The sequence below is a fragment of the Babylonia areolata genome, chromosome 3 (assembly GCF_041734735.1).
Source record: "Babylonia areolata isolate BAREFJ2019XMU chromosome 3, ASM4173473v1, whole genome shotgun sequence".
Lineage (NCBI taxonomy): Eukaryota > Metazoa > Mollusca > Gastropoda > Neogastropoda > Buccinidae > Babylonia > Babylonia areolata.
The window spans coordinates 46016565-46032751 of NC_134878.1; the positions used below are offsets into that span (position 1 = coordinate 46016565).

Here is a 16187-nt window from a genome sequence, read left to right on the forward strand (position 1 = left end):
GGAGATGGGCTGCCGGTATTTAGAGTGTCATTATGTCTTTACTTCCTGATGCACAACGTACATTATTGTTGCATCTGTAAACCTTTGTCTGAATAAAAAAACCAACAACAAAAAAAAACACACACACACACGCAAAAAAAGAACGCCCTGCATGACCCAGCATTGGCAACTGACCTCAGAGCGTCACTGTGGTTTAACATCATGGTGCACAAAGCATATCATTGTTACATCTGTAAACCTTTGCCTTAATGGAAAAACAACAACAAAAAAACCGTCCTGTATGACCCAGCATTGGCAACTGACCTCAGAGCGTCATTATGGTTTTACTTCATGATGCACATACTATATTACAGATGCAAATGTAGACTTTAAAAAGAAAGTGTGTAAAAAAAAAAAAAAAGAAAAGAAAAAAAAATCGACCTGCATGTCCCAGCGATGGCACTGACCTCAGAAATGGGCAGGGTGGGCTCCATCTCCACAGTGGACGGCCCGCTCTCCTGGCTGTCCAGGATGTCCGTCTTGATGGCCAGCAGGAGGCGGCCCCGGAAAGACACCCCCTCCCCGATCCCGTCGTTGAGGTGCTGGTGCTTCTCCAGCAGCTGGTAGTAGCGCGTGGACCCGTACAGGTTGACCCAGCACGGCCCGAACGTCGGCAGGAAGCCTGGTGACAGCACAGTAGCAGTAGTAGTAGTAGTAGTAGTGGTGGTGGTGGCAGTAGTAGTAGTAACGCACAGTCATAATGGTAGTAGTAGTAGTACTAGTAGCAGAAGCAGCAGTAAGAGTAGTAGTAGTAGTAGCAGCAGTAGCAGCAGCAGCAGCAACGTACAGTCCTGTCATAGTAGTAGTAGTAGTAGTAGTAGTAGTAGTAGTAGTAATTGTTGTTGTAGTGGCGTACAGTCCTAGTAGTAGTAGTACTTGTTGTTGTTGTTGTAGCACACAGTCCCAGTAGTAGTGGTAGTAGTGGTGGTGGCAACAGTAGTAGTAGTAGTAGTAGTAGTAGTAGTAGTAGTAGTAGTAGTAGTAGTAGTAGTAGCGCACAGTCCCAATTGTAGTGGTGGTGGCAACAGTAGTAGTAGTAGTAGTAGTAGTAGTAGTAGTAGTAGTAGTGCACAGTCCCAATTGTAGTGATGGTGGCAACAGTAGTAGTAGTAGTAGTAGTAGTAGTAGTAGTGCACAGTCCCAATTGTAGTGGTGGTGGCAACAGTAGTAGCAGTAGTAGTAGTAGTGCACAGTCCCTATTGTAGTGGTGGTGGCAACAGTAGTAGTAGTAGTAGTAGTAGTAGTAGTAGTAGTAGTGCACAGTCCCAATTGTAGTGGTGGTGGGAACAGTAGTAGTAGTAGTAGTAGTAGTAGTAGTAGTGCACAGTCCAAATTGTAGTGATGGTGGCAACAGTAGTAGTAGTAGTAGTAGTAGTAGTAGTAGTAGTAGTAGTAGTAGTGCACAGTCCCAATTGTAGTGGTGGTGGCAACAGTAGTAGCAGTAGTAGTAGTAGTGCACAGTCCAAATTGTAGTGATGGTGGCAACAGTAGTGGCAGATTAGTAGCGCACAGTCCCAATTGTAGTGGTGGTGGCAGTAGCAGTGGTAGTAGTTGCGCACAGTCCAAGTAGTAGTGGTGGTGGCAACAGTAGTGGTAGTAGTCCCAGTAGTAGTGACAGTAGTGGTGGTGGCAGCAGAAGTAGTAATGCACAGTCCTAGTGGAAGTGGTAGCAGTGGTGGTGGCAGTAGTAGTAGTAGTACCGCAAAGTCCCAGTAGTAGTAGTGGTAGTTCTGATAGTAGTGGTGGTGACAGTAGCAGTCGTAGCGCGTAGTCCTAGCAGTAGTGGTAACAGTGACAGTAGTAGTGATGGCAGCACTTGTAGTAGTATCGCATCCTAGTAGTAGTGGTAACAGTGATAGTAATTGTGGTGGCAGTAGTAGCAGTAGCGCAAATTTCTAGTAGTAGTGGTACTAGTGATAATAGTGATAGTAGTAGTGCACAGCCCTAGTGGCAGTGAAAGCGGTGACAGTAGTAGTAGTAGTAGTAGTAGTAGTAGCGCACAGTCCCAATAGTGGTGGTAGAAGCAATAGTCGTGTTGGTAGTGGTAGTAATGGCAGTAGCAGTGTGGCAGTAGCAGTTAAGTAGTAACGCACGGTACTCGTAGTGGTGGTAGTAGTGAAGGTAGTGATAGTAGTGCTGGTGGCAGCAGTAGTAGTTGTAGTGCACAGCCCCAGTAGTAGTAGTAGTAGTAGAAGGTGGAGGAGGAGAAGGAGGAGGAGGAGGAGGAGCAGCAGCAGCAGCAGCAGCATATTTACAAAGAATATGCATCCTAAAAACCGGCACAAGTCCGACTGAACAACGATCTATTCTTGTTACACTGATATACATCATCGTCGTCGTCAATTCGCCATACGCGTCTTTGAGACACATGGAACAGTCTTTCAAAAGGCACAAGCTACTTGGGGGTGTTGTTTTTTTTCTTCTTCTTCTTCAGGTTTTGCTAGTTGCTGTGTGTGAACATTATGTATTGATTTTTTAAGGGTAGAGATGGATTTCCTATCCTGGAATGACAGAAACAAAATTAATGAAGGTTTGGCAAACAGGACCAGCGCCTCCAGCTGAGCTTACGACGATCACACACACACACACACACACACACACACACACACACACACACACGCACACGCACATACATTATATGTAGATGGAACTCAAAAGATAATATGTATTTAGTATTTTGAAGACATGTTACTTTGCTCATGTTTGTTATTATTTCTTCATTTTCAATTTTGATATAAAAAATGAAATAATTTTTTTTAAACATACAGCAGGGCTGAAAAAGAAGCAACGAACACAAACACGTACACATACCCTGCTAAGCTATAGCTCTAACAAAGCAAACAGTCTGTGAAATCGATCCCTCTCGCGCGCAAGTAGCTAGCTGATGAGACTGGATTTTCGCCATCCAGTTCTGGGAGGGAAAAAAATCACACCCTTCTATTACGAAATCACTGCTAATGTCCTTCCACCTTTCCGTCCTTTAATTTCGAAATCACTGCTAGTCTCCTCCCACCTTTCTCTCATTTTATTACGGAATCACTACGAATCTCATCCCACCTTTCTCCCCTTTTATTACGAAACCATTACTAGTGTCCTCCAACCTTTCTCCATTTATTACGAAACAACCACTAGTGTCCTTTCAACCTTTCTCCATTTTTATTACGAAACAACCACTATTGTCCCCCCACCTTTCTCTCCATTTATTACGAAACAACCACTAGTGTCGTTATCCCACCTTTCTCCCCTTTTATTACGAAACAACCACTAGTGTCCTCCAACCTGTCTTCATTTATTACGAAACAACCACTATTGTCCTCCAACCTTTCTCCCCTTTTATTACGCAACAACAACTAGTGTCGTTATCCCAGCTTCCTCTCCATTTATTACGAAACAACCACTAGTGTCCTCCTACCTTTCTCTCCTTCGTTGGCGACGTTGGAGAGGTCGATGAAGTGGGTCCCGATGACGTCATCGTTGACGGTGTCGCTGTCCCTCAGCTGCACCTTGATACGTCGGCACAGGGGAGGGAACATCTCCGTGAACACGATCTGCTCGTTCCACACGGGTTCGTAGCTGCCCTTCTTCACCGAGGTGCGACCCTGTCCGTTCACAGTGGGATTGTTTGTTAGCACGACATAGGTACACAAGACAGCTCTGTGGAGCAGCAGACTGATGAGAGAGTTTTACGTGCGGTGCATGCTGTTCTTCACAATCCTACCCCCGTATCACGTAACGTAAGGGTTAAAATGTGTGAGGCAATACAAGGCATAACGAGGCGAGGCGAGACGAGACAAGACCAGACAAGACAATACAAGTCAAGACGAGATGAGACAAGACAAGGCGAGACGAGACGAGACAAGACATGACCAGAGAAGACAAGACCATACGAGACGAGACAAGACAAATCAAGACAAGACAAGACAAGTCGAGACAAGACATGAACAGAAAAAACAAGACCAGACCAGACCAGACAAGACGAGACAAGACAAGACAAGACAAGACAAGACGAGACATTCGGATGAGACGATAAACCTAGGTCCCGTATGCAGCATGCACTTAGCGCACGAAAAAGAACCCAGGGCAACAAAAGGGTTGTCCCTGGCAAAATTCTGTAGAAAAATCCACTTCGATAGGAAAACAAATCAAATTGTATGCACAAGAAAACACACACACACACACACACACACACACACACACACACACACACACACACACACACACAAGGGGTGGCGTTCTCAGAGTAGCGACGCGCTATCCTTAGGGAGAGCAGCCCGAATTTCACAGACTATCAGCAACAGAGCAAAAGCGAAAGGCCTAGTTTGCATCGGGCGGACATGGTACATTATAGGACACCGAACAACGTTTGTTTGTCTGTTTGTTTTTATAGGATGGGGCACACACCTGATGCCCAGCGAAGGTGACCTCGACGTAGGGGTCCACGAGGTCCTTGCTCTCGCCGGTGAAGGCCCTCTTGACGTTGGCCACGATGCCCGCGTTCATCTTGGGCAGGCCGTCAGCCTTGTACACCTTCACGCTGAACTTGGCCCGCTGTCGGTCCGCCGGCACCCCGTCTGGCAGCAGCAGGTTGCTGCACGAGCACAGAAACAAGGGGTTGACGATACAGTGCAGTTCTCACTTGTCTTACCTCATCCTCTTCGCTCCGGCTGGGGCTTAACTCGTTCAGTCCTGAGCCCCAGCAAATGCCCTGGCGTCACCTGGTTTATATATATAATGGTATGCACGTTCCCACATATGAACAAACCGGAAATAAAGGGAACTGACGCCTGCTGTATTTCCGTCTGTGTGTCCACATGTCTATTTGGAGGAAAAAAAACTGGTCGATTTCGGTGTATTTTCTTCGCTTTTCAGCATCAAATATGGCAGCGGAACCAGCCGAGGCTGTAAACCCTCCAGGGTTGAATGGGTTAATATTAAGGCGCCAACAATTCCTCTCCAGCGAGCCAGCTGATTTCGTTACTGGTCTTGGCCGCTGTTTTCATCGCCTCCTCCACAGTTCTTCTCCATGCGCCTGGTGGTCTGCCTCGCTTTCCTTTCCCTGGTGGTGCGCCTCTGACGGCATGTAGGGATGTCTGGATTTGTTCACCTCTCAGGGCGTGGCCGAGCCACCTCCAACATTTCTGTTTCGCTCTGTCCGTGATGGGTGTTGCTGCCTGTGCGTCTTTACACCGTGTCGTTCGTTCCACTCGCCGCAAAACGCGAGGATTTCTTGACCTGTGTTCGTTGTCTAGATCCAGGTGCCAAACTGGTGTCAGCTTAATTACAAGGCATAGTAACAGGTAAATATAACACAGTAATGTTCACTACTCATGAAAGAAGCATTGCACTTCCGCCAGTCATGAAACGCCCCTTCCCCTAACCCACACCCCCTCCCGCCAACCACCCCGCTCTACACACACAGGTGGTTGATAACAGTTTGTCCACTCCTGCTATATTTGGTCCAGAAATGTTCAGAGCTTCAAACCTTAAAAAAATATTTTTAACCCAGAACCACACTGCTTTTCCTCTTGGAGATCAACTTCAAGCCGACGGTCACTTTGTAGCAAAACACCACCCGCCTCATCCACCGGACACACACACAAAAGAGAGAAACAGACAGACAGACGAGAGAGAGAGAGAGAGAGAGAGAGAGAGAGAGAGAGAGAGAGACAGAAAGAGAGAGAGACAGACAGACGAGAGAGAGAGAGAGACGGCGACAGAGAGACAGAGACAGACAGACAGACAGACAGATCTTCTGTTTCTGAACCCCGTCTGTTTCAATACAATGTACGACAGAGAGGCAGACAGAGAGACTTACGCCTCAATGTCGTCTTCGTCTTTGTCACTTTTTGGAGGCACCTGAAAAAAACATCAACATCTTGTTGAATGACATGAACAGATATGCTAATCCTCTAATCTGCTTTTCGAACCTCACTACCCACAAGACCCGCACACGTTCATACATATATGTATGCATATGATTAAATGCATGCATGCCCACCCCCCACCCCCACCCCCCTCCTACCCCACTCAACACATACATTAAAAACACATAGAGTATAAATCAGCCAAATGCTAACCCACCCAACTTAAGAAATGACCAAATAAAGATGGTCTGTCTAGGGTGTGTCTCCTGAACAGAAACACAAAGGAAGCACGAATGCAGAGCTAGTTAGACGATGATGGACTTCTGATCCAGTGTTCACCATTGATCGGTGTTCGAGACCCCATCTGTATTGTATATCTCTTTTTATCACAACAGATTTCTCTGTGTGAAATTCGGGCTGCTCTCCCCAGGGAGAGTGCGTCGCTACACTACAGCGCTACCCAATTTTTTTGTATTTTTTCCCGCGTGAAGTTTTATTTATTTTTCCTAAGTGGATTTTTCTACAGAATTTTGCCAGAAACAACCCTTTTGTTGCCGTTTGTTCTTTTATGTGCGCTAAGTGCATGCTGCACACGGGACCTGGGTTTATCGTCTCATCCGAATGACTAGCGTCCAGACCACCACTCAAGGTCTAGTGGAAGGGGGGGGAATATCGGCGGCTGAACCGTGATTCAAACCAGCGCGCTCAGATTCTCTCGCTTCCTAGGCGGACGCGTTACCTCTAGGCCATCACTCCACAGTTTCGGCACGGTGCTGCGTCCGTATGAGAAGGGTACTTTACTCTGATTCTCCAAACTCCACCCAAGTGTGAGTGGGGTACCCGTGATTACGGCTGGCTAAAGTTAAAACGACGGAAGGAGAGGATTGGGCCCCGCCTTCCTATGCCGAGACCTAGACACAGTGGACATGAATTCACTACCCCGATGGCCGTAAAAAGGTTGTGGGATGTTTAACCTTTGTACATTCAAGTTAACATATTCGCTTACTTTCTGACACAATAATTGCGCCGGTGGCCGTAAAAAAAAGGGCAATGGGACCTTTGACATTTAAACGCACCTGACATAAACGAATCGCCCTGTTCAATTTGAATTTCTTCCAGGCGAGTGAAACGTGTCCGATCACCACTCAAAGTAATTTCATTGCCGCAAATGTTTCTTTCCATGGTCAGAGCCGTCTTCAACATCGCCACTCATCTTATTTCGTTATGATCAAAACCAATCATTACCACTTATGACCATCATCGAAAGCTGCATTATCCTGCAAATACCAACATCTCCATTTCAACAATCACAGCAGGAGCCACCTTTAGAAACAAGTAAATCGTTTCATGTACTTGCTGTTCTTTTCTTCTATATTGCAGGTAAATACTTATGTGGTACAGTGAGAAAACGAGAGGAGGAACAGACTGACCTTGACCGAGTCTCCTTTTCCAATAACAGCGATGTCGCATTTGAGGTAACCCTTGACCCCACCATTCATATCATCCGGGTCAGTCAGCATCGCCCATTTGTGGTAAAATTGGTGATCTGTGTGGCAAGGGGTAGAAGACAAGGTCATAAAAGTGTCATCATGGCAGATATTATATATTACTTTTTTTCCCCCGTTATAACATGGATTATCTGTTACTGCACTGTACACACATAACATGAAATTCAGTAAGTCATTGTTCCCCCCCAAAAGCTCGCGCTCTCTCTCTCTCCCACGGATATATTCACACACACACACACACACACACACACACACACACACACACACACACACACACACACACACACACACTACTGTTGCACATTAACATAGGGTTGCAATACGTGTTAGAGTTTGTATGAAAACAAATTCAATAATACAAATATCTCCAATTTCTTGGCGATCTTTTTTTTTTTCATTAGTTAGAAATCATAAAACTGTCGCAGACCACATGTCTACAATAAGTTAACATCGAGATTTAATCTACCTCATTACTTCCTCAAAAAGCATAAACGATACATTAAGATTTTCTACAATTCTTTGCGAGGAATTTCGCACAAAAGCTATTACAGGTGAAATATCCGTAATGTAATCTAAAATAAAACATGGAATTCAAGACAGGCGCTTTTCACCTCATATTTATGAATAGATTTGTAATGTAGCAGATGCAAATCTAAATTAGCAAATGACACGAATATGTGAAATGTCCACCCAACATAATATGTGAAGAAATTATGAGGATTTTGAAGATATGTGTACATCTAGTGTATATCCCCTCTTCCACCACCACCAGCATCACATTCCCTATAACCCTCACACCACATCTGCAAGAGAACTGGAATTTTATTAGTATGCTTAGTCTTTCTTATACTCCTTGTTTTACCTTGTCAAACGGGTGCAAACTAGGCCTATCGGTTTGCTCTGTTGGCTAAATTTCGCGACAAACGCAGTACGTAGACACTTTTGCCTGGCCCGTCGTCTGCTCAGCCAATCAGCGCCTTCAGCCCCGAATGGCTTGCCAATTCGTGGCCAACATAGGATAATTCATATGAACCGCAGCAGCAGGGAGGGACAGGCGGGCATTATAGGTTGACATGGTTAAGTATTTTCAACCAAATGTGGAGCATAAAAAACAACGACAAAAACCCATTTAGGTGTCATATACTGTAGCATGTCATACCGATGCAGAATTCAAAGCAAGAGGAGGAGCATTACTGTTTCACAAGGGGAGACTTAGTAAAGGCAACAGCTGTGTTATCCGCGACAAAGGAAGTCCCCTTGGAATCTCCAGCCTCGGTCATACGGAGATCCCCGAGACAAAGTCGCTGAAAGTGTTCTCCGAACGCCAGAAGGCTGCCTCCAGGACATACCAAAGAGGCAGAGTGCTGGAAGGCTGCCGAAGTGACGATGATGGCACGCACTTCATGTTCTCTTGGAGTCAAGTAGCAAATGTCTCGCTGGGCTTTTCAGAAGCACCTCTGCATCTCAACGAGAAATGCCGTCAGCTGCTACGTCTGTCTTGTAGTTCTCATAGATGCAGATGAAAAGACATCTCTGAGAGGAACGTCTACTGCGAGACTTCTCTCAGTAGTACTTGAGACACCTGCCTTGGACATAGATTGTGACCCGTATCCCCTCCTCAAGGCCACAGTTTACTCCACCATAGTGGGAAGTGAGGGAAAAGACGACTCCGCATTGAATGGGAGAGGAGAGGGGGGGGGGGGGGGGGGTGCGGGGCGGGCGGAGAGAACCGTGCCACCGAGTCCATCTTCAGTGCACTGCAGAAAGCAGGTTTCCAGATCCCCCAGAGAGGAACTGTCCCGACCCAGCACGCTGTGGAAATAACAAGGACACGACCCCCACCTAAACACCCCTCCAACCGGGAAGACTGAGGGTGGGGGCGGCACGGACCATGCTTTCTCTAGGTCCCCTTCCTGACTGATGTTTTGGGACGAGCCATCACTGAGCCCCCAGACCCCCCCCCCAACCCCATCACAATAGGATACCCCCCCAAGAGATGAACCACCCCGGTTGTAATCGGGAGAAGAATCCCGGGAGTCCGGGCATGGGCCGGATTCAGGAAGTGAAACCACCCCTCTCTCGGGTGCGGCCATCACGGGGTGGAGTGCGAGGCTTTACGACACAGATAAGTTTAAACCCACGCCTTCCAGCCCCAAGAGAGAAAGCAAAGAGAGGTAATTATAACGGAGCAAGATGAAGAAAGGATTGATTCAAAGATAAAAGACGTCCATTCCTACGTTGGTAATGACACAAACAACGCAAAATAAAGCCGCAAAACAACATACCACGAAAACAACAGTGCTTACAAGGTTGTGGCGAGACAGAACTAGAACCTGTTAAACTTGTTAGGTTAACAGTTGACCAAGACTATTCAGTGCTGATGGCGCTGATTGGCTAAACAGACATCGGAACTGATGTGACTTAGTATTGCGTCAGCCGCAAAGTTTGACAGAGCAAGCAGACATAGTTTGCACCAGTTTAATATGGTAGCGTATATGTCACCAAATAATGTGTTTCTAGTTATGTACTCGTTTTTGCCATTTGTTAATCTATAAAGCACGTCAAACATACATATCTAGATATATCTGTATGACCTTTCAAAAGACAGTAATCCAAACAGGGTACAAGGTACTGGGACTCGAAACTAAAACTGCGTCAGTCAGTTCCTTCTAATCTTCGCCATCACATAAAACCTGCGATCTCTCAGATAGGAACGGGTAACTATTTCCCACTTGAAAGTAGCAGTGTCAAGTCCCATCCACATATCTCCAGTTAAAAAGTAAAATAGTAAAATGTACTCATTTTGCTGTTTGACAACTTTCCCTATAATATCTACAAAACCATATTTACCCCCACCCCCACCCCCGCCCCTCAACAACTCCACTATATTTTTAAAAAGCACATTCGTCTGCATAACATATATTTTAAGTAAAATAAAATGTAATATTCATTACCATTATTCCCCCAAAGAACCCCAAGCCCAGAAGCAGGGGTTCACAAAGACAGATCCTGATTTATAGTTAGTGTGTTTCGTTGTCTTGCTTATTATTCAACCGTTAGTTTTTAGCAGCATTTTAAAGAAACAAATCCTAGTTTACAGTAAGTTAGTATGTCTGTTTGGTACGTCCTGCTGATTCAATCGTTGCACGATAGTTTACACGATACTGATGCACACCGACCATGTCTGCACTACAAAAAGGAAAGGGTGCAGAAAGAGGACAAGGTCACAGCATGTCAAAGGGCAGAGAAACAGGTTATCAGAGAGCTGGTAACTACATGATCAGCATCAGAGCCAGAACCCACCAGAATACACGTGTCAAAGGATACAAGAAACTCAAAGCAAAAAAAAAAAAAAAATTGCAATCAATGGATCGTTACAAACATTTGCGACACACGATAGAAAACAGCATAGTTTGAAAAAAATAACAAAAAAAAAGAAAAAAAAGAATCGAAATAAAATCATTTGAAAACAAATAATCAAAAAGCACGTCCAGAAATAGAATTTAGAGATGAAAATTAACTCACCTTTTAAGAGCAACTCTCAAGCATAGCTCACAAGCGGAATCTCTAAGTGTTAAGCATCGAGGACGGAGAACAGACAAGAAGCGGAGAACCTACTGGAAGATGCTGTCAGCAGTCTACACAGCAGCAAGGACGGCACAACACAAGCTCCACTCACAGCCTGGCTTCTACTTAACATTCTACTGATATGATCCATATGATGTAAGGCGATTTTGGAGATCTACTCTTCCTTCGTTCCGCCCCAGCCAGTTCTCTTCAGCAAGATTCAGTTTACTCTGTCTCTATCCCTCTCTCTCGTTCGCTCACTCTCTCTCTCTCTCTCTCTCTCTCTCTCTCTCTCTCCCTCTCTAACCATATCAATCTTCATAAACGAAAAGAAATCATTCAGATTCTACTCTTCGAATTATAGCAGCAGTAACTCCATTACAGTTTTAATGTGCCAAAAATATCTTAACAGTAAATGAACAAAACTTTAAACTTATACAACAACGAAACGTTAAAGAGTATCCTGCTCAACCAAATCACAAGGCTCCCCAAGTTCCGTTAGCTGCCAAAAAAAGGGTCCATGTTAGCAGAGCAAACCAGAGTCCGTTTTACATGATTAGCGCAGGCTGTTTTACACGATGGAAGCTTCTGTACCTGTCTGCGCGTACACTGTGGCTACGTCCAGCTTGTATGAGCCCACGGGTTTGGTCATGCGCAGGAGACGTCCAGAGTGACAGGCCTTGTATTGTCAGAGGACAGAAGGCATGCAAAACAAGCAAGGAGTAAGACACACCACCCGACCCCCACGCTGTAGCATTTTTATTTTATTCATCCATTAAACAAGAGTTTAAGCAATAATAAGCGTCAGGAGAGAAAGAAAACAAGATCCATCACAGGTAACACATCTACATCACAGCATGGGGAAAAATACTACCAGACTGTCAGGATTACTACTAACAGAGGTTTCAGTTTTATCTGTGGCAGTTACAAACTTGACGAAGAGATCCAGAAATATGTTCGAGATATAACTATGGGCTGAGGGAAGATTTTACTTGTCCATTGACGCGGCAAAGTGAGCGTGTGAACAGAAAGCGTCTCGTGATCGCTCATGCTGCTGCTTTATCACACAGGGGAAACCAGTTTAATTAAACAAGGGGTCAGTCTGTGAAAGGGACGAACAGAAATCCATGATGCGTTCACGGTGCGGCAGAGGAGCGAAAAGGTCAATACTCTGAAAACAAGAGCACTTGGAGGTGGGCCTTACTTATACAAGTGAAAGCCAATGAACTGAAGCTGAACGCAGCAATGATCTGGCACAGCTTGTCCGGTGCAAGTCACAGGCACAACGAGTGTTCGGTTTCATGCTCTGTCTTACCACTGAAGATATCAATACCAACAGCACTGTGCACAGTAAGCACGTGACAGAGAATGTTCTCATGCCAGTTACAATGGTCACCATGCTGACATTAAAGCGCTGCAACAGTGCAACTTGTCCAAATCGACATTTACGTTTGAACTGCTATCCATCATTTACCCGGGCGTTTACTTGCAAACACTTTTTGCACAGGTGCACAAGCTGCTATATCTATGATATAGGAATATCTTTAAATCTTTGAAAGAAAAAAAAGAGAGCTATATATATAAAACCTCCTTCACTGCCATTGACATGTACACTCTTTAGACTTCGCCCCGTCATGTTGGGACGCTACAATCGCTATCACGCTTCAACTCCGTTGATTTCGGACGTTCTGTCAGCTCAGACATAGCAACTGGCCATTAAAAAGGACGCGAAAACGATCTAATTGACCTGCATTGGTACGAAATATGTGAAGTCTTCTTTCTTTCTTTCTTTTTTTATTTTATTTTTTTACTTAATCAACCGAACACTTTGTTATACATGCGAAGACGTCCATGATAATAACCTCACAGTCTGAAAGGAGATGGTACTTCTAGCAATGTAAACACGCTTTCAGCAATCAGAAGGTTCAAAACTGAAAGCTACAGGAAGAAGCCGCATGCAATGCATGATCAATGCAAAAATGCCTCGATCATATAAAAAAACACATCGACATGATAAAAGGTAAGCAGTCAGTGATATCAAAGAAAAATGCCCCAATCTCAAGTGGCTGTATGGAAACGTGAACAGTCAAAGATCAAACGGAACCATGCAAAAAAAGAAAAAAAGATTTTAATTAAGATAATAAAAATGTTTTTCCTTTTTTTTCTATTCGTTCTTCATCTCTTTTTTCTTTTCATGTACAACATAACTCCTACAACATTTGAAATGATGTACGCAGTCTTCAAATTCGGACCTTAAAAAACTGATTTGTTCATACTTCATTTCATCATTTTAACAACTGGCCGATTCAATCGTTGAGCCACAATTTGTGAGCATGCACTGTGCACATTACACTCTTGGATGCATTTGAGTATTGATAGTGGTCTTACTTCGGTGGCTTGATACGTTGGATGGAGGAGGGACTAATCTGTCTGATTGGCTGGATGGGTGCTGTTCAGATTTTGTTGCTGTTTCACACACCGACAGATACGCCTGCCTGCCTACTCATCCGTCGGTCCGACGGGAGACTCCATCATCATCATAAATATATATTTTCATTGTTTTTGAAGTTAATGTCATGATTCTCCAACTTTTGGATCCAGCAATTCCATATTCGGAATTAGAAAAAAGAAGAAAAACAGATAAAATGAAAACAGAATATAATAAACCACCAAAACTATTCGTGCGCAATATATCACAAATAAATAAATAAATAACGTGTGCCAAGTACTACAAATCCACTAAAACAAACAAAAATAAGTACACCATTCACTGGGGGGAAAAAACGTGGGTGTGAGTGCAAAACACCCAGAGGACAAAATGATGGAGAAAAAAAAAAACAACGAAAAAGAACGGGGCTTGAGCGGACAAAGAGGAGAAAACAAAGAAAGGAAACTACCGCGAGCTTTGTATACGGTGGCAACATCTAACTTGAAACAGCCAACAGTGTTGCCTGAGCGCAGGAAGTTGCGTGAGTGAAGAACCTAAAATGGGGAGGGAAACTGGGCCTTCAATTCAAATCAACACACCAGCAAACGACACATTCAACTTCTCATACAGTGAAAATACCCGCCGTGAACAACAAATCCCTGCAAATCATTCACAGCTGTGTATGTGCTGTGTGGCTTATTTACAGAAAAAAATACACATTTTTCTTTTACAAAAAAAGGAAAAAAAAACGAATCCACAGCAACAAAGATCAAATCATCATTTATGCGGTATAACATGAAAAAAAAGGCATATCTTGATAATAAGACAAATATCGAAGCTGCTTAATGAAAACAAAAGTGTAATAACACGCATGGGTGCTTAATTAATCTGGTTTCAGTTAAACTGACATAACTAAACGTGAGACATACTTAAATGTAACACTATTGTGACAATCTAAAAAAAACCCAAAAAGCATCCCAAAACTACATAGTGATTCCTAGGAACGTGAAGTGACATATATAAAGGGACAGATTACGATCACATCTCTGATAACGCAAATGCACATTATGTATAGAAGGTATTCTACAAGTCTAACACCCAGTGCTATGTAAACAGTACTATATAGCGAATGAAAGGAAACGGGAAACATTTGAAAAGTACCACACAAACTATGGGCATATAAATCGTTCTGTTTTGAATCGTATGATCAGACATTCATAGCTGCTCAAAAACATATTCCTATTCTACACATTGTATAACAACAACAATGAAGAAAAGAAGACAAATTAACCAACCAGTTCGGAATGATTACTATTTGACGCATCGACTAATTAATAGTTTTTATGTATGTGCAGACAGTAAAACACAAACGTGTTGCAGTTATTCAGGAAATCGTGTAGAGGGATGCTGAAGTGAAGGTGTGAAGGAAAATATCTACACTATGGGGGTTGATTCTCTTTACATTTGTTTTCATTCAAGAATGATAGTGTATTATGGTTTATTCACGTTTCTTTCGATTACGTTATATGCATACATCCTATCCCTTCATACGATTACGGTTCCACACCTCCAGCTTTCGTTTCCCGGAGCCCGGTATAGTGAAGCAAAAGCCAGATCACTTTTGTGTCTGTGTCTTTATGTCCGTGTGGATGTTTGTCCTGCATGCAATGGTGTCTCACAAGCTAAAGAGAGAGATTTCCATGCAGTCTGGAGCAGTGATACAGGACTTTGAATATGAAGCGAAATTTAAAAGAAGAAGAAGCAGAAAGAAAAGAAAAGACATTTATTTTGAATGACGATTGCAAGATAAACAAAGTATTCGGCTGCCACCCCCCCCCCCCCCCCGAACCCCCACCCCCACCCCAAAAAGCTGTTCTGTTTGTCAAAAACCATTGTGCTGGCTTTGACAAACGTGAGGAGCACACGTCGTATTAGGAATTCTCAGAACATACAGCTTCTCGAGTATCTTCAGAAAAGGAAAAGGCCAACAGTAAATCAAAGCTGTGCTGTTTTCCCAAGCAATTTCATTGCCGTTTTATTCTGGCTTTCTTGCGGCTTGTGTAACTGTGAATTGAATTTCAAAATATCACAGCGACGATGTAACGTTGTTTGTTTTTTTTTAAAATGTTTTAATCTTAACGTTTGTTTGGAAGTAATTGAAAACTTTAATACAAAAAGGGGAAAACAGAAAGTTAGTTTGGTCGTCCTTTAATGTCGAAGGGCTATAATATTTTATTTTGTCATTTTTTTCTACATATATGAAACATTTTTAGTTACAAAATGACTTCAGCGGAAGTAAGCTGTGCCAGGCATTTTACCATTTAATAATGACACTTTAATGCATCTTGGTAGAAGTGAAACTATACCAGATATTGCAAGCAAACTGTCTTCTGGTTTCTGTCCGCGTGATCCCCAAAGGATGTACAGATAGCTATCGTAATTAGACTATAATTATCTGGTATCTTGTATCAAAAGCGTTTCTGGTACGGTTTATCAATCTTGTTTCACTCACAGTGTCTAAGTGTTCACATTTACAGCCAGAGGTGAGGAGCAGTTTATGAAAATGGCTCATAGTTCATGTTTTCTGAAAGTACATGTTTGGGTTCTCAATCACTTTGCTCCTACAGTACTGAAAAACTGCAAGCGGCCGCTTCGTAATCCCCGTAACCATGGGCCTGCTCGTTCCCCAGTGGATTGCACAGTATGGAAATAATGAATGGACACACCTACAGCAACAGGTGAGGCAACGTGCACGAGCTTTTTTTTGTTTGTTTTGTTTTG

At 43.6% G+C, this 16187-nt stretch overlaps 2 protein-coding genes across 2 annotated transcripts in view; both read right to left on the minus strand.

Annotated features, from left to right (window-relative positions):
• The window catches only part of LOC143280339 (otoferlin-like), a 59534-nt gene extending 52090 nt beyond the window's left edge, over positions 1-7444 (minus strand). The window contains exons 1-5 of the mRNA XM_076584974.1: positions 7334-7444; positions 5855-5895; positions 4441-4627; positions 3452-3638; positions 447-661 (exon numbers count right to left, since the gene is read on the minus strand). Coding sequence (XP_076441089.1) covers positions 447-661; positions 3452-3638; positions 4441-4627; positions 5855-5895; positions 7334-7423 — 720 coding nt within the window. The 5' untranslated portion in view covers positions 7424-7444. The remainder of the gene's footprint in view (positions 1-446; positions 662-3451; positions 3639-4440; positions 4628-5854; positions 5896-7333) is intronic.
• Positions 7445-8687: 1243 nt separating this feature from the next.
• The window catches only part of LOC143280340 (otoferlin-like), a 213282-nt gene continuing 205782 nt past the window's right edge, over positions 8688-16187 (minus strand). Inside the window, exons 12-14 of the mRNA XM_076584975.1 lie at positions 13892-13960; positions 11573-11657; positions 8688-8821 (exon numbers count right to left, since the gene is read on the minus strand). Of these exons, the coding sequence (XP_076441090.1) occupies positions 8688-8821; positions 11573-11657; positions 13892-13960 (288 nt within the window). The remainder of the gene's footprint in view (positions 8822-11572; positions 11658-13891; positions 13961-16187) is intronic.